General features: G+C 76.1%; 1 protein-coding gene across 1 annotated transcript in view; it reads left to right on the forward strand.

Moving 5' to 3' along the window:
* The window catches only part of LOC122722611 (fibroin heavy chain-like), a 22,228-nt gene that overhangs the window by 2,710 nt on the left and 1,868 nt on the right, over positions 1-17,650 (forward strand). Inside the window, exon 1 of the mRNA XM_043953721.1 lies at positions 1-17,558. This exon is cut by the window's left edge and continues 2,710 nt beyond it. Coding sequence (XP_043809656.1) covers positions 1-17,558 — 17,558 coding nt within the window. The remainder of the gene's footprint in view (positions 17,559-17,650) is intronic.

Raw genomic sequence — 17,650 nt, forward strand, 5'->3', positions numbered from 1 at the left:
ACGCCCGGGCGGACGCAGAACCGCAGCAGGGCGCCAAGGGGAACAGCCGCGGGCCAAGGGAACAAGGGAGGCAAGGGAAGGCGGCAAAAGGGAGCCGGAACCGCGGGAAAAGGAGGGGCGCGGAGGGCGGGGCCCGGGGGCCCAGGCCCGAACCCGGCGGCGGGCGGCGGACGGCGCGAGCGGCGCCCGCGGCGAGAGCGGGGCGCCGCGGGCCGGCCGGGGACGGACGGGGAACGGCCCCGCCGGGGGCCGGCCCCGGGCGGCGAACAGGCGACGCAGAACGGGGACGGACAAGGGGAAGCCGACGGGGGAAGGAAAACAAAGCAGGGCGAGGGGCCCGGCGGAGGCGCACGCAAGGGGAGGGCGGCCCAGGGCGCGGAAGGGCAAAGGGAAGAAAGGCAACCAAGCGCGGGGAAACGGCGGGAGGAACGAGGACGCGCGGAAGGGAGCCAAAGGCCGCGGCAGCGAAGGAGGGACGCGCAGGAAGGGAGGAACGAGAGGCCCACGGGCCCGGGCGACGAGCCAGCGAAACCACAGCCAAGGGAACGGGCGGGGCGGAAGCAGCGGGGAAAGAAGACCCGGGGGAGCGGGACGCGAGGCCGACGGGGGGAAAGGACGGGAGAGGGGGAGGAGAAGGGGGAGCCGGAAACGGCGACGGGGAAAGACCACGACGGGGAACGGGAGGGACGGAGGCCGGGAAGCGGAGGCGGGGCGGCGCCCCGCGGGGGGACCCAAGGCCGCCACGGCGGCCGAGCCGGGCGGAAGACAGGGGCAGGGGGGAGGGGGCGGGGGCGGCACAGCGGGGAAAAGAGAACGCAGGGGGCCGAAGAGGAGCGCAACGAGAACAGAAAGCGCGGGGGGAACAAAAGGGGAAAAGCGCGGGGGAGGCGGAGGGCCAGGACGAAGACGAACCGGGAAAGCGGGGCCGAGCGAGCCGGGAGACCGGCGGAAGGGGAAGCGAGAGGGGGCAGAAAAGGGACCACAGGGAGAACGGGCGGGGGGCAGCCAAGCGGGCAGAGCGACGGGGCGGGGGAGCCGGCGAGGGCGGCGCGGCCGAGCAGGGGGAAGCAGAAGGCACCAAGGGGGGAGGGGCACCCACCAAGAGGGAACGGGAGCGGGGGGAGACCGGCGGGAGACAGGGGAGGGGACCCGACGGAGGACCGCGGCGCGAGGGGAAGGCAACCGAGGACGAGAGGAACCGGGGAGGCGCACAAGGGGGCAGCGCGCGGGGGGAAAAGCCAGGGGCGCGAAGCGACCGGGCGCGGGAGGAGGACGGAACGCCGCGAAGGCAGAAGCCGGGCCAGAAGCGACGCCGGGGGCCGCCGCCCGGGGGCCGACCCGCAGGAGGGGCCCGCCGGCCCCCAAAGGCACGGGCCGGGGGCCAAGCCCGCGCGGCGGACGAGCCGCGCGGGCCGCCGGGAAGGACAAGGCCCACCGGGCGGCGGGCGGAAGCCGGGGCAGACGACGGAAAGACGCGACGGGGGAGGGGAAGGGGCAGAGGGGCCGGGCGGCCACGAGCCACGGAGAGGCAGCCCGGGGGCGCGCCGAGGCGGCCCGCCCCCCGCGGCCCCGCCAACGGCCCGCCCGGAGGCACCGAGGGGACGCCCCCCGGCCCGAGAGCACCACGCGGGCACCAAGGCCCCCAGAGGCCCGAGGGCACGACGGCGCACGGCCGGCGAGGCGCAAGGCCCGAAGCGGGAGGCCAAGGCCGAAGACGGGCCAGGGGCAAACCACCGGGCCGAACGGGGGACGCGGGCAAGGAAACGGGACGGGGCCGACACGCAACCAGGAGGGGGACGGGGACAGGGGCAACAGCGGGCGGGCAACACAGGAGAAAAACAGCCCCAACAACCCGCGAGGGGGGCGCACGGGCGGGGACGGACACCGGCCGGCAGCGCACGGACAAGGCGAGCCGAGGGGGGAGGCGCGCCGGCGCACCAAGGCGAGGAGCCAAGGAGGGGCACACAGCCAGAGGGGGGAGGCGGGGGAGCCAACAGCGCAAAAGAGGGGGGAGAGCAAAAGCACGACCGCCCCCAGCCACGGGGCCGAGGGGAGAACAGCCAGGCCCAAAGGGGGCAACAACGGGGACAGAGCCCAAGGCGCCGGGCAAAGGGGAAGGAAAAGCACCAAAGAACAACGCAAAGAAAGGGAGAAGAGGGGCGAAGGCGGCACAAAAAAGGGGGGAGGGGCGGACGGGGGGCGAGGGGGAGGAGGGGCGGAAGGGGAACACGGAAAAAAGAAAAAAAAAGACCGAGACGGGAGAAAAAAGGCGCAAAAGGGGGGAAAAGGAGAGCACAGGGGGCGAAAGGGAGCGGCAAAAAAGGCAGGGCAAAAGACCGAAAAGGGAAGGGGGAGGGGGGGGGGCACCGGAGACAGGGGGAGGGGCCGCCGGCCACAGCGCAACGGGGGCCGAAGGCGCGGGAGGGGGGGGGGAGGCACCCCCCGGGGGGGCCAGCAAGGCCGGGGCCGGGGCAGGCGCGAGGCCAGACGGGGGCAGCGGGAGAGCCGGCAAAGAAGCGGGGGAGCCCCCGCGCCACCGCGACCGCGCGAGGGGACAGCAAAGCGAACCGGGGCGAAGCGAGGCGGAGAAAAAGGGAGGGCGAGCGAACCGAGCGGAGGCGGGGCGGGGGGGGGGGGGAGGGGAGGGGGAAGGGGCACACCGGAGGGCGAAGAGGCGAAAAGGGAAGGGAAAGAGGGGGAAGGGGAGGAGGGGGAAGCGCCCGGGAGGAGGGAAAAGAAGAAGAGACGAGGAGCAAGAAGGGGGGAGGCGAGGGGGGGGAAGGGAGCGAAGCGAACCAGAGGAAGGAACAGCCCAAAGACCAGGGCGCGGCGCCGCGCCAACGGGCCCGGGGCGCAGGGCGGCGGCACGGGGAACGGGGCGCAGGAAGGCGCCGACGGGCCCGGGGCGCCGGGCGGCGGCACGGGAAACGGGGCGCAGGAAGGCGCCGACGGGCCCGGGGCGCCGGGCGGCGGCACGGGGAACGGGGCGCAGGAAGGCGCCACCGGGCCCGGAGCGAAGGGCGCCCACGCCCAGGGGCAGCCAAGGGGCCCGGGGCGCCCGCCGGCGGGGCCCAGGGCGCCCCAAGGAGCCCGGGGGGCAACGGGGGGGGGAGGCGAGGGGCACAGGGGGGCAAAAGGAGGGAGCAGGGGGAAACAAGGAGAGCCCGGGGGCCAACCACCAGGCCCAAAAGAGGGGCACGCAGGCAAGGAAGGGGACACGGCAACGAGCAAAGCGGGCCAGGGGGGCGGGACGGAACAAGCGCAAGCGGGAAGACGGAGACAAGGACAAGAGCGGGCAACACACGAGAAAAAAGAGGGACCAACAGGGGGCAAGGGGGGCGCACAGGCGGGGACGCACACGGGCCAGCAGCGCAGAGGCAAGGAAAAGCGAGGGAGGGAGGCGCGCGGACGCAGGGAGACGAGGAACCAAGGAGGGCAACCGCGAGGAGGGGGAGCGAGGGGAGCGCACAGGGCAAAAAGAACACGAAACAAGAGGGGGGAGAGCAAGAGCACGACCGCCGCCAGGGACGGGGCCGAGAGCCACCAGGCAGGCCCAAAAGGGGCAAGAAGGGGGACACAAGCCAAGGCGCGGGGAAAAGGGGGAAAAAAGCACCAAAGGACAACGCAAGGAAAGGGGGAGAGGGGGCGAAGGGGCCACACAAAAGGGGGGAGGGGCGGACGAGGGAGGGGGGGGAGGAGGGGCGGAAGGGGAACACGGAAAAAAGAAAAAAAAAGACCGAGACGGGAGAAAAAAGGGCAAAAGGGGGGAAAAGGAGAGGAGAGGCGGCGAAAGAGAGCGGCAAAAGAGCAGGGCAAAAGACCGAAAAGGGAAGGGGGAGGGGGGGGGCACGGCAAACAGGGGCAGGGCACCGCAGGGAGGGGCAGGGCACCCCAGGCAGGGGCAGGGCGCCGGGCAAAGGGGAAGAAAAGCACCAAAGAACAACGCAAAGAAAGGGAGAAGAGGGGGCGAAGGGGCCACAAAAAAGGGGGGAGGGGCGGACGGGGGGCGAGGGGGAGGAGGGGGGAAGGGGAACACGGAAAAAAGAAAAAAAAAGACCGAGACGGGAGAAAAAAGGGGCAAAAGGGGGGAAAAGGAGAGGACAGGGGAGAAAGGGAGCGGCAAAAAAGCAGGGCAAAAGACCGAAAAGGGAAGGGGGAGGGGGGGGGGCACCGCAGACAGGGGAGGGGCCGCCGGCCACAGCCCAACGGGGGCCGAAGGCGCGGGAGGGGGGGGGGAGGCACCCCCCGGGGGGGCCAGCAAGGCCGGGGCCGGGGCAGGCGCGAGGCCAGAGGGGGCAGCGGGAGAGCAGGCGAAGAAGCGGGGGAGCCCCCGCGCCACCGCGACCGCGCGAGGCAACAGCGAAAAAAAGGCGCGGGCGGGGGGACCCGGGGGGCCCAGCCCGGGCCCGGGGGGCCCAGGCCAGGGCCAGGGGGACAGGGCAAGGAAAGGAGCCGGGGGGGAGCCCAAGGCGGGGCGGGGGAAAGGGACGCGGGGGCAAGGGGGGGCAGGGCAGGGGGGGGGCGCGGGCCGAGGGGCGAGGGGCCAGGGGAGGCACGGGGCGGCGGGAGGGGGGGGCGAAGAGGGCCAGCCAACGCGGCGGGCAGGACCGCAACGCCGACGACGAACGCAGGGCGAGGGGGGCCGAGCCCCAGGCGGGGAGGAGCAAGGGGAGGCGGGGGCAAGGCGGCGGGGGGCAGGCGAGGGCCGGGCGGGGGGCAACGGGCGGGCGGAAAGGCGAGGCAAGGGGCAGGGGGGAGGGCCGGGGGGCAGAGACGGGGAGGCGGGGGGGCGGGCGACAGGGCGGAAGCGAGGGGGGCGAAGGCGGGGCCGGGGGGGGCAAAGGGAAGCCGGGGCAAGGGGGGAGGCCGCACGCGGAACACAGGCGGACGGGCGAGGCAACCGGGCGGAGGGGGGCCGGGGGGGGAGGCCGGCGGCGGGGGGGGGACGGGCCGCGGGGGCGGGGAGGGACGGCGGGGCGGGGGGGGGGCAAGACCGAGGCGGGGGGAGGAGCGGGGGGCGAAGGCGGGGGCAAGGCGGGGCGAGGGCGGGGGGAGGGCGGGGGAGAGAAGGCCGGGCGCAAGCCGAGGGGCGAGGGGCGGGGAGGCACAGGCGGCGGCAGAAGGGCAAGGGCCGGGGGGGCGGGGGCGCACGGGGGCGCGGGCCGAGGGGGCCCACGGGGGGGGGCGGGGGCGGAGGCGGGGGGAGGAGCCGGGGGCGGCGACGGGGGCAACACGGGCGAGGGCGGAGGGGAGGGCGGGGCGGGGCAGGCCACCGGGGCGCCGAACCGACGCAGGAGCGGGCGAGGCAGAGGGGGAAGGAGGGGACGGCGAGGGGCGGGGGGGCGGGGAGGGGACGCGCACGGGGCCCCACGCGGGCCCGCCAGGCGGGGGCGGGGCGAAGGGGGAGGGGAGGAGCGCGGGGGCCACGGGGGGGGAGGCAACGCGAGGGCGGGGGGAAGGCAGGGCACCGCGGGCCGGGCGGAAGCCGGCGGGCGAGCAGCCGAGGCAAGGGGGGGACGGAGGGGGAGGCCGGGGGCGGAAGGGAGGGCGGGGGCGGCAGAAGCGAACGGGCCAGGCAGAACGGGGGGCAGGGCAGGAGGGGCAGGGGCCCGCCCGCGCCGAGGCAGCCGCGCGCACAGCGGGGCGGGCAAGGGCGCCAGGGGGCGGGGCGGCAGCCCGGCGGGCGGGCGCGCGGCGGGGGGCAGGGCGGCGCGGGGGGGCGGCGCAGGGACGGGGGGCGCAGGAGCGGGGACGAGAGCGGGGCGGCGGGCAGGCGCGGGGCGGGAGCAGCGAACGGGGGCGCGCGAGCCCGGGCAGGCGCGGCCCGAGAGCGGAGCGCGCCGCGGGGCAACGAAGGGGGCCGGGGGGCAGACCCACAGAAGCGGAAGGCGAAAGGGGGAGGGCCAGGGGGCGCGCGGCGCCCCCGGCGGAGCGCGAAGCGGACCCCGGAGCGGCAGCCGGGGGCCAAGCAGGCCGGGAGGGGCGGCCGGGGCCCAGGGACGGGCGCGGGGCGCGCGGAGGCGGAAGGGGAGGCGGGAGGAGGGAGGCGGCGCCGGCCAGAAGCCCAAGGAGCCCAGCGGGAACAGAACGACCGGCGCGCCCGGCGCGAACCCCCGGCAGGCGGGGGCCGCCGGGCGGGCGACGACGGCGCGAAGGAAGGCGACCGGGGGGAGCCGGCCAGGAGGCAGAGGCGGGGCGCAAAGAGGAAGCCAGGCAGGGGGAAGGAGGAACGAAGGCAGACGGGGAAACGGCGAAGGGCGCAGGAAAGCAGGGAGAGGGGGGGAGGGGAGCGGCGACGCGGAGAACCGGAGGAAGGCGAGAGCGAAGACGGGCAACAAACCCCGACGGCGGGAAGGGAGGCAGGGAGGAGAGAAAAGGGCGACGCGGGCGCGGCCCGGGGCGCGGAGGAGGCAGGAGAACGCGACGGAGCGCACGGCCAGCGGGCCGGCGACGCAGCAGGCAAAGGGCGGCCCGAGCAACGGGCGAGGGGAGGAGAGAGGCCGACCAGGGGGGGACGGGGGACGGAGAAGGAGGGGGCGAGGCCGGAGAGGGAGCCGGAGAAACGGCGACCACAGCCAAGGAAGGCAGCAGGCGCGCAAAGGACCCAAGCCGGACACGGGGAGGGAGGGACAAGAAAGAACAAGACCGGGCGCGGCGAGGCGGGGAAGGGGAAGGAGGACAAGCGAAAGCCCGGAACGAGGAGCCAGGGGAGGGCAAGGCGGGGGCCAGCAGCCGCGGGAAGGCCAGCGCCAAGAGCGGAGAGGGAAGGGGGGCAGGGAAAAAGCGCGGAGGGGGACCGGGGGGGGGCGACCGGGCCGCCGCGCGGGGGGCACCGGGCGGCGCGGCCCGGCGGCCGGCGAGGCGCGCCGGGCCGGAACGGGCCGGGGCGGGCCGCCGGCGCGGGGACGGGGAAGAAAGGAGAGGGCGCAAAGCAAGCCGACGCGCGGGAGACAGGAGCAGGGGAGAACAGCAGAGGAGGGCGGGCCGAGGCGGGGGCCGGCGGGAGCGGAGGAAGGAGGAACAGGGACAGGCGGGGGCAGGCGGAGGGCAGAGGCAGAGGGGAAAGGCGGGGAGGGAGGAAAGACGAACAACGGCGAAAGCAGGGGCCAAGGAGGGGGCAGGAAGCAAGAACGAAAGGGGGGGCGCGAAGACGAGCAGAGACCGGCCGAGGCGCAACCAGAAACGAGGCCGACCAGGGAGCGGCGGAGGGGGCGGGGAGGACGCCGCCGGCACCGGAGGAGAAAGCAAAGGCGGGGGGGCCGGGGGAGGAGGGGCGCAAGGCGGAAACGGAAAGGAAGGGACGGAAGGGCACCACCAGGAGGGGAGCCGGCGGCGGAAGGGGACGCAACACGGGGAAACGGACCAGGGCCAGACAGAGGAAGGAGGGACAGACGGAGAGCGCGGGCGGGAGGCGAGGGGGGGGGGCAGGGCCGGGCGGAGGGGGGGAGCGAGGGGCGGGGGAAGGCCGGGAACGAACGAGACCGCAGCCGGCGAACGAGCGAGGCGGAGGGGACCCGCCGCGGCCAGCGGCGGAGAGGGACGAGGGCCGGGGAGGCCAAGGAAGGGGAGGCAAGAACAGGGCGGGGAGGCCCGGAGAGGGGCGGGGCCGCACGCGCGCGACACGGAGGGAGGCAACGAGGCGAGAGCCGGGGCCGACAGGCCCGGGGAAGCGGGGAAAGGGCAGCGGGAGGGGAGAGAGCAGGGCAAGGGGGGGCGGCAACGAGGAAGGCCGAGGAAGCGCGAGGCAGCAGCGCGCGGGGACGACGGCCCGGCCCGGGGACACACCGCCCGGCGCGCCGACCGAGGGAAGGGGCCGGGGAAGGGGCGGAGCGCGGCGACGGGGGCGGGGCGCCGCCGGCGACGGCGCGAGAAGGCCACGGAACCGGAGCAGGGAGAGGAAGGAGAAGGCGGAACAAGGGGGCCGGAGGGGAACCGGCGGAAGGAGCAGGGGCGAAACCGGCGCGGCAGCACGACCCGCGAACGGGGGCACAAACAGCCGGGGCCGCGGGGGGCGGCGGCCCCCCGCGGCCGCCAAGGGCGGGGAGGCAGGCCGGGGCGGAGGCCGGCCCGCGCCCCGCGGGCGCGCCGCGGCCGCAACAACCAACCCCGGCGCGAGAAGCGCCAAGGAACAGGAAACGAAGAGAGGGCGCGCCCGGGCGGGACGCGCCGGCCGCGGGCGAGAACCAAAACGACGCGCGGCAACGGAGAGCGCGGCGCGCGCAGCGAGGAAGAACGCAGCAAAAGGCGAGACGGGGGGGAAGGGCAGAAGCCCGCGAACCAGCGAGGGGGGAACGCAAGGGGCGCCCGAAGCCAGCCGGCCGAGGGCACGGCGGCCGGGGGGCACGCAACCGGCGCCGCCAACCCCGGCGCCCCGGGGCGGGGGCGCGGGGCGGACGGGGCCGCCCGGGGGCAGCGCGCACGCGGCGGGCCCAAAAGCAGAGGCCGCGGCGGCGAGCGCCACGGCGAGCGGGGGGGGAAGACCCGCGGACACGGCCGGGGCGAACGGCGGCCGAACGGGACCCCGAGACCCCCGAGCGGGCCCAACGGAACGCGCCGACCGCGACCCCAGGGCAGGCGGGAACACCCGCGGAGGGGAAGCAGAGCAAGAAGCGGAGGAAAAGAAACGGACCAGGAGGCCCCGAGGAACGGCGAGCGAACCGGGAAGAGCCCAGCGGGAGAAGCGGGCGCCCGCGGCGGCCGAAGGGGAGGCGGGAGAAGCGGCCGCAGCGGCGGACCGGGCCCAAGGCCCCGGGAAGGGGGCGCCGGAGAGGGGGAGAGCCCCGGCGGGCCCGGACCCGGGCGCACCACGAGGCGCGGGCGGCGAGGCGGGGGGGGGAAGGCAGCCCAAAGCGGGCGGGAAAGGCCGGCCAAGGCGAAAGACGGGCGAGAGACCGAGAGCGAACAAGGACCGCGAGGGAAAGAGGAAAAGGACGGGGAAAAGAGAGGCAAAGAGGGCGGGAAAGGGGCGGGAGGGAAGCGGAGGGGGGCCGGCGAGGCGCCCCGGGCGGAGGGGGAACGGCGACGAGCCGGGCCGCCGAGCGGCGCGGGGCGCGGACCGACGCGGAGCGCAGCGGCGGCCCAAGCCCGGGCCGGAGAAACGCGCGCGGAGACGCCGGCGCAGCGAGGGGGACCACAGCGCGCGCCGGCAAGGCGGGGCGCGGCACCCGCGCGCGCCGGGCGGCGGCCAGCGGGCGCCCCAGGCGGCCCGGCGGGAAACACGGACCAAGGAGGCGGACAGGGGGGCGAGGCAACGGGCGAGGAAACCCGGAAGGCGCAAGGAAGCGGACGGGCGGGAGCCCCGCGAGGGGGGCACCGCCGACCGACCGCGAGCGGCGGAGAAGGGGGCGAGGGAGAGCAGGCCGGGCGGGACCCGAAAGAGGGGGAACGAGGCCGGAGCGGGGCGAAGCCAGAGGAAACGCGGGGGGAGGCCCGCAGCGAGACGGACGGGCAAAGCGGGCGGCGGACGGGGGAGAGGGGCGAAAGACGAAGCGAACCGGCGAGGAGCGGGGGCCCGCCGAAGGGGCCCGCAGGAGAGCGGGAGCGCGGGACGAGGGCGAGCGGGGAAAGCCAAGGAGGAGAGGCAGCGGGGGCGCAACGCCCGCGACCGAGGCGCAAACGGGAAAGAGGGAGGACGGCGCGGCGGCGGCGGGGAGCCGCGCCACGGAAGCGAGAGCGCCAAGGGGGCCAGGGGGGGAAGCAGAACGGGCGAGGCGGGAGGAACCGGAAGCCGGGGACGGGGCCCAACGGCGCGCGAACCGAGAACCCACAAAGGGGGGGGCGAGGAAGACAGCAGGACGGGGGCAGGGAAGGCGAAAGCCGCGAAGGAGGGGGAACAACGCACCGGCCGAAGCAACGAGCCCCGAAAAGGGAGGGCGCGGAAGCGCGCGACCGAGACCCGGCCGGCGGGGCAAGAGCCAGGCCCCGAGGAGGAGGAGGGCGCGGCGGGCGCGGCAAAACCCGGGGCGCGAGCCCGGGCGGAGCGGCCGGCGGGGCAGAGCGGGGGGGAGGAGCAAAGAGGCAAAGGAGAACGGGGAAGGCCGAAGAGGGGAAAGGGGCCAGGGGAACGGCACGGGCACAGGGGGAGGCGAGCCGAAGAGACGGGGGAAGCCCGGCCGACAGCGCGGCCGCGCGCGAGCGGCGAAAGGGAAGCGGGGGAAAAGGCCCGAACCGGGACGGGGCGGCGGACGGCGACGGGAGGGAGGCCGGAGACGGCGGCGGGGGCCGCGGGAAGAGGGAGCGGGGCGGGGAACAGCCCGCCCACCCGGGAAACGACGCAGGCGGAGGGAGGGGCCAGCGGCGGGAAGAGCACCGCACGGCGCGCGGGGGCCGGGGCGCCCCCGGCGGCCCAGGAAAAGCCGGAGGACCGAGGGCCGCCCACGCCCGGGCGGACGCAGAACCGCAGCAGGGCGCCAAGGGGAACAGCCGCGGGCCAAGGGAACAAGGGAGGCAAGGGAAGGCGGCAAAAGGGAGCCGGAACCGCGGGAAAAGGAGGGGCGCGGAGGGCGGGGCCCGGGGGGCCCAGGCCCGAACCCGGCGGCGGGCGGCGGACGGCGCGAGCGGCGCCCGCGGCGAGAGCGGGGCGCCGCGGGCCGGCCGGGGGACGGACGGGGAACGGCCCCGCCGGGGGCCGGCCCCGGGCGGCGAACAGGCGACGCAGAACGGGGACGGACAAGGGGAAGCCGACGGGGGAAGGAAAACAAAGCAGGGCGAGGGGCCCGGCGGAGGCGCACGCAAGGGGAGGGCGGCCCAGGGCGCGGAAGGGCAAAGGGAAGAAAGGCAACCAAGCGCGGGGAAACGGCGGGAGGAACGAGGACGCGCGGAAGGGAGCCAAAGGCCGCGGCAGCGAAGGAGGGACGCGCAGGAAGGGAGGAACGAGAGGCCCACGGGCCCGGGCGACGAGCCAGCGAAACCACAGCCAAGGGAACGGGCGGGGCGGAAGCAGCGGGGAAAGAAGACCCGGGGGAGCGGGACGCGAGGCCGACGGGGGAAAGGACGGGAGAGGGGAGGAGAAGGGGAGCCGGAAACGGCGACGGGGAAAGACCACGACGGGGAACGGGAGGGACGGAGGCCGGGAAGCGGAGGCGGGGCGGCGCCCCGCGGGGGGACCCAAGGCCGCCACGGCGGCCGAGCCGGGCGGAAGACAGGGGCAGGGGGGAGGGGGCGGGGCGGCACAGCGGGGAAAAGAGAACGCAGGGGGCCGAAGAGGAGCGCAACGAGAACAGAAAGCGCGGGGGAACAAAAGGGGAAAAGCGCGGGGGAGGCGGAGGGCCAGGACGAAGACGAACCGGGAAAGCGGGGCCGAGCGAGCCGGGAGACCGGCGGAAGGGGAAGCGAGAGGGGGCAGAAAAGGGACCACAGGGAGAACGGGCGGGGGGCAGCCAAGCGGGCAGAGCGACGGGGCGGGGGAGCCGGCGAGGGCGGCGCGGCCGAGCAGGGGGAAGCAGAAGGCACCAAGGGGGGAGGGGGCACCCACCAAGAGGGAACGGGAGCGGGGGGAGACCGGCGGGAGACAGGGGAGGGGACCCGACGGAGGACCGCGGCGCGAGGGGAAGGCAACCGAGGACGAGAGGAACCGGGGAGGCGCACAAGGGGGCAGCGCGCGGGGGGAAAAGCCAGGGGCGCGAAGCGACCGGGCGCGGGAGGAGGACGGAACGCCGCGAAGGCAGAAGCCGGGCCAGAAGCGACGCCGGGGGCCGCCGCCCGGGGGCCGACCCGCAGGAGGGGCCCGCCGGCCCCCAAAGGCACGGGCCGGGGGCCAAGCCCGCGCGGCGGACGAGCCGCGCGGGCCGCCGGGAAGGACAAGGCCCACCGGGCGGCGGGCGGAAGCCGGGGCAGACGACGGAAAGACGCGACGGGGAGGGAAGGGGCAGAGGGGCCGGGCGGCCACGAGCCACGGAGAGGCAGCCCGGGGGCGCGCCGAGGCGGCCCGCCCCCCGCGGCCCCGCCAACGGCCCGCCCGGAGGCACCGAGGGGACGCCCCCCGCCCCGAGAGCACCACGCGGGCACCAAGGCCCCAGAGGCCCGAGAGCACGACGGCGCACGGCCGGCGAGGCGCAAGGCCCGAAGCGGGAGGCCAAGGCCGAAGACGGGCCAGGGGCAAACCACCGGGCACGGGACGGGGCCAACACGCAACCAGGAGGGGGACGGGGACAGGGGCAACAGCGGGCGGGCAACACAGGAGAAAAACAGCCCCAACAACCCGCGAGGGGGGCGCACGGGCGGGGACGGACACGGGCCGGCAGCGCACGGACAAGGCGAGCCGAGGGGGGAGGCGCGCCGGCGCACCAAGGCGAGGAGCCAAGGAGGGGCACACAGCCAGAGGGGGGAGGCGGGGAGCCAACAGCGCAAAAGAGGGGGGAGAGCAAAGAGCACGACCGCCCCCAGCCACGGGGCCGAGGGGAGAACAGCCAGGCCCAAAGGGGGCAACAACCGGGACAGAGCCCAAGGCGCCGGGCAAAGGGGAAGGAAAGCACCAAAGAACAACGCAAAGAAAGGGAGAAGAGGGGGCGAAGGCGGCACAAAAAAGGGGGGAGGGGCGGACGGGGGGCGAGGGGGAGGAGGGGGGAAGGGGAACACGGAAAAAAGAAAAAAAAGACCGAGACGCGAGAAAAAAGGGGCAAAAGGGGGGAAAAGGAGAGGACAGGGGAGAAAGGGAGCGGCAAAAAAGCAGGGCAAAAGACCGAAAAGGGAAGGGGGAGGGGGGGGGCACCGCAGACAGGGGGAGGGGCCGCCGGCCACAGCCCAACGGGGCCGAAGGCGCGGGAGGGGGGGGGGGAGGCACCCCCCGGGGGGGCCAGCAAGGCCGGGGCCGGGGCAGGCGCGAGGCCAGACGGGGGCAGCGGGAGAGCCGGCAAAGAAGCGGGGGAGCCCCCGCGCCACCGCGACCGCGCGAGGGGACAGCAAAGCGAACCGGGGCGAAGCGAGGCGGAGAAAAAGGGAGGGCGAGCGAACCGAGCGGAGGCGGGGCGGGGGGGGGGGGAGGGGAGGGGGAAGGGGCACACCGGAGGGCGAAGAGGCGAAAAGGGAAGGGAAAGAGGGGAAGGGGAGGAGGGGGAAGCGCCCGGGAGGAGGGAAAAGAAGAAGAGACGGGAGCAAGAAGGGGGGAGGCGAGGGGGGGGAAGGGGAGCGAAGCGAACCAGAGGAAGGAACAGCCCAAAGACCAGGGCGCGGCGCCGCGCCAACGGGCCCGGGGCGCAGGGCGGCGGCACGGGGAACGGGGCGCAGGAAGGCGCCGACGGGCCCGGGGCGCCGGGCGGCGGCACGGGAAACGGGGCGCAGGAAGGCGCCGACGGGCCCGGGGCGCCGGGCGGCGGCACGGGGAACGGGGCGCAGGAAGGCGCCACCGGGCCCGGAGCGAAGGGCGCCCACGCCCAGGAGCAGCCAAGGGGCCCGGGGCGCCCGCCGGCGGGGCCCAGGGCGCCCCAAGGAGCCCGGGGGGCAACGGGGGGGGAGGCGAGGGGCACAGGGGGGCAAAAGGAGGGGAGCAGGGGGAAACAAGGAGAGCCCGGGGGCCAACCACCAGGCCAAAAGAGGGGCACGCGGGCAAGGAAGGGGACACGGCAACGAGCAAAGCGGGCCAGGGGGGCGGGACGGAACAAGCGCAAGCGGGAAGACGGAGACAAGGACAAGAGCGGGCAACACACGAGAAAAAAGAGGGACCAACAGGGGGCAAGGGGGGCGCACAGGCGGGGACGCACACGGGCCAGCAGCGCAGAGGCAAGGAAAAGCGAGGGAGGGAGGCGCGGGACGCAGGGAGACGAGGAACCAAGGAGGGCAACCGCGAGGAGGGGGAGCGAGGGAGCGCACAGGGCAAAAAGAACACGAAACAAGAGGGGGGAGAGCAAGAGCACGACCGCCGCCAGGGACGGGCCGAGAGCCACCAGGCAGGCCCAAAAGGGGCAAGAAGGGGACACAAGCCAAGGCGCGGGGAAAAGGGGGAAAAAAGCACCAAAGGACAACGCAAGGAAAGGGGGAGAGGGGGCGAAGGGGCCACACAAAAGGGGGGAGGGGCGGACGAGGGAGGGGGGGAGGAGGGGCGGAAGGGGAACACGGAAAAAAGAAAAAAAAAGACCGAGACGGGAGAAAAAAGGCGCAAAAGGGGGGAAAAGGAGAGGAGAGGCGGCGAAAGAGAGCGGCAAAAGAGCAGGGCAAAAGACCGAAAAGGGAAGGGGGAGGGGGGGGCACGGCAAACAGGGGCAGGGCACCGCAGGGAGGGGCAGGGCACCCCAGGCAGGGGCAGGGCGCCGGGCAAAGGGGAAGAAAAGCACCAAAGAACAACGCAAAGAAAGGGAGAAGAGGGGCGAAGGGGCCACAAAAAAGGGGGGAGGGGCGGACGGGGGGCGAGGGGGAGGAGGGGGGAAGGGGAACACGGAAAAAAGAAAAAAAAAGACCGAGACGCGAGAAAAAAGGGGCAAAAGGGGGGAAAAGGAGAGGACAGGGGAGAAAGGGAGCGGCAAAAAAGCAGGGCAAAAGACCGAAAAGGGAAGGGGGAGGGGGGGGGGCACCGCAGACAGGGGGAGGGGCCGCCGGCCACAGCCCAACGGGGCCGAAGGCGCGGGAGGGGGGGGGGAGGCACCCCCCGGGGGGGCCAGCAAGGCCGGGGCCGGGGCAGGCGCGAGGCCAGAGGGGGCAGCGGGAGAGCAGGCGAAGAAGCGGGGAGCCCCCGCGCCACCGCGACCGCGCGAGGCAACAGCGAAAAAAAGGCGCGGGCGGGGGGACCCGGGGGGCCCAGCCCGGGCCCGGGGGGCCCAGGCCAGGGCCAGGGGGGACAGGGCAAGGAAAGGAGCCGGGGGGGAGCCCAAGGCGGGGGCGGGGAAAGGGACGCGGGGGCAAGGGGGGCAGGGCAGGGGGGGGGGCCCGGGCCGAGGGGCGAGGGCCAGGGGAGGCACGGGGCGGCGGGAGGGGGGGGCGAAGAGGGCCAGCCAACGCGGCGGGCAGGACCGCAACGCCGACGACGAACGCAGGGCGAGGGGGCCGAGCCCCAGGCGGGGAGGAGCAAGGGGAGGCGGGGGCAAGGCGGCGGGGGGCAGGCGAGGGCCGGGCGGGGGGCAACGGGCGGGCGGAAAGGCGAGGCAAGGGGCAGGGGGGAGGGCCGGGGGGCAGAGACGGGGGAGGCGGGGGGCGGGCGACAGGGCGGAAGCGAGGGGGGCGAAGGCGGGGCCGGGGGGGGCAAAGGGAAGCCGGGGCAAGGGGGGAGGCCGCACGCGGAACACAGGCGGACGGGCGAGGCAACCGGGCGGAGGGGGGCCGGGGGGGGAGGCCGGCGGCGGGGGGGGACGGGCCGCGGGGCGGGAGGGACGGCGGGGCGGGGGGGGCAAGACCGAGGCGGGGGGAGGAGCGGGGGGCGAAGGCGGGGGCAAGGCGGGGCGAGGGCGGGGGGAGGGCGGGGGAGAGAAGGCCGGGCGCAAGCCGAGGGGCGAGGGGCGGGGAGGCACAGGCGGCGGCAGAAGGGCAAGGGCCGGGGGGCGGGGGCGCACGGGGGCGCGGGCCGAGGGGCCCACGGGGGGGGGCGGGGGCGGAGGCGGGGGGAGGAGCCGGGGGCGGCGACGGGGGCAACACGGGCGAGGGCGGAGGGGAGGGCGGGGCGGGGCAGGCCACCGGGGGCGCCGAACCGACGCAGGAGCGGGCGAGGCAGAGGGGAAGGAGGGGACGGCGAGGGGCGGGGGGCGGGGAGGGGACGCGCACGGGGCCCCACGCGGGCCCGCCAGGCGGGGGCGGGGCGAAGGGGAGGGGAGGAGCGCGGGGCCACGGGGGGGAGGCAACGCGAGGGCGGGGGGAAGGCAGGGCACCGCGGGCCGGGCGGAAGCCGGCGGGCGAGCAGCCGAGGCAAGGGGGGGACGGAGGGGGAGGCCGGGGGCGGAAGGGAGGGCGGGGGCGGCAGAAGCGAACGGGCCAGGCAGAACGGGGGCAGGGCAGGAGGGGCAGGGGCCCGCCCGCGCCGAGCCAGCCGCGCGCACAGCGGGGCGGGCAAGGGCGCCAGGGGGCGGGGCGGCAGCCCGGCGGGCGGGCGCGCGGCGGGGGCAGGGCGGCGCGGGGGGGCGGCGCAGGGACGGGGGGCGCAGGAGCGGGACGAGAGCGGGGCGGCGGGCAGGCGCGGGGCGGGAGCAGCGAACGGGGGCGCGCGAGCCCGGGCAGGCGCGGCCCGAGAGCGGAGCGCGCCGCGGGGCAACGAAGGGGGCCGGGGGGCAGACCCACAGAAGCGGAAGGCGAAAGGGGGGAGGGCCAGGGGGCGCGCGGCGCCCCCGGCGGAGCGCGAAGCGGACCCCGGAGCGGCAGCCGGGGGCCAAGCAGGCCGGGAGGGGCGGCCGGGGCCCAGGGACGGGCGCGGGGCGCGCGGAGGCGGAAGGGGAGGCGGGAGGAGGGAGGCGGCGCCGGCCAGAAGCCCAAGGAGCCCAGCGGGAACAGAACGACCGGCGCGCCCGGCGCGAACCCCCGGCAGGCGGGGGCCGCCGGGCGGGCGACGACGGCGCGAAGGAAGGCGACCGGGGGGAGCCGGCCAGGAGGCAGAGGCGGGGCGCAAAGAGGAAGCCAGGCAGGGGAAGGAGGAACGAAGGCAGACGGGGAAACGGCGAAGGGCGCAGGAAAGCAGGGAGAGGGGGGGAGGGAGCGGCGACGCGGAGAACCGGAGGAAGGCGAGAGCGAAGACGGGCAACAAACCCCGACGGCGGGAAGGGAGGCAGGGAGGAGAGAAAAGGGCGACGCGGGCGCGGCCCGGGGCGCGGAGGAGGCAGGAGAACGCGACGGAGCGCACGGCCAGCGGGCCGGCGACGCAGCAGGCAAAGGGCGGCCCGAGCAACGGGCGAGGGGAGGAGAGAGGCCGACCAGGGGGGGACGGGGGACGGAGAAGGAGGGGGCGAGGCCGGAGAGGGAGCCGGAGAAACGGCGACCACAGCCAAGGAAGGCAGCAGGCGCGCAAAGGACCCAAGCCGGACACGGGGAGGGAGGGACAAGAAAGAACAAGACCGGGCGCGGCGAGGCGGGGAAGGGAAGGAGGACAAGCGAAAGCCCGGAACGAGGAGCCAGGGGAGGGCAAGGCGGGGGCCAGCAGCCGCGGGAAGGCCAGCGCCAAGAGCGGAGAGGGAAGGGGGCAGGGAAAAGCGCGGAGGGGGACCGGGGGGGGCGACCGGGCCGCCGCGCGGGGGCACCGGGCGGCGCGGCCCGGCGGCCGGCGAGGCGCGCCGGGCCGGAACGGGCCGGGGCGGGCCGCCGGCGCGGGGACGGGGAAGAAAGGAGAGGGCGCAAAGCAAGCCGACGCGCGGGAGACAGGAGCAGGGAGAACAGCAGAGGAGGGCGGGCCGAGGCGGGGGCCGGCGGGAGCGGAGGAAGGAGGAACAGGGACAGGCGGGGCAGGCGGAGGGCAGAGGCAGAGGGGAAGGCGGGGAGGGAGGAAAGACGAACAACGGCGAAAGCAGGGGCCAAGGAGGGGGCAGGAAGCAAGAACGAAGGGGGGGCGCGAAGACGAGCAGAGACCGGCCGAGGCGCAACCAGAAACGAGAGGCCGACCAGGAGCGGCGGAGGGGGCGGGGAGGACGCCGCCGGCACCGGAGGAGAAAGCAAAGGCGGGGGGGCCGGGGGGAGGAGGGGCGCAAGGCGGAAACGGAAAGGAAGGGACGGGAAGGGCACCACCAGGAGGGGAGCCGGCGGCGGAAGG

The sequence above is a fragment of the Manihot esculenta genome, unplaced genomic scaffold, assembly GCF_001659605.2.
Source record: "Manihot esculenta cultivar AM560-2 unplaced genomic scaffold, M.esculenta_v8 Scaffold64, whole genome shotgun sequence".
Classification (NCBI taxonomy): Eukaryota; Viridiplantae; Streptophyta; class Magnoliopsida; order Malpighiales; family Euphorbiaceae; genus Manihot; species Manihot esculenta.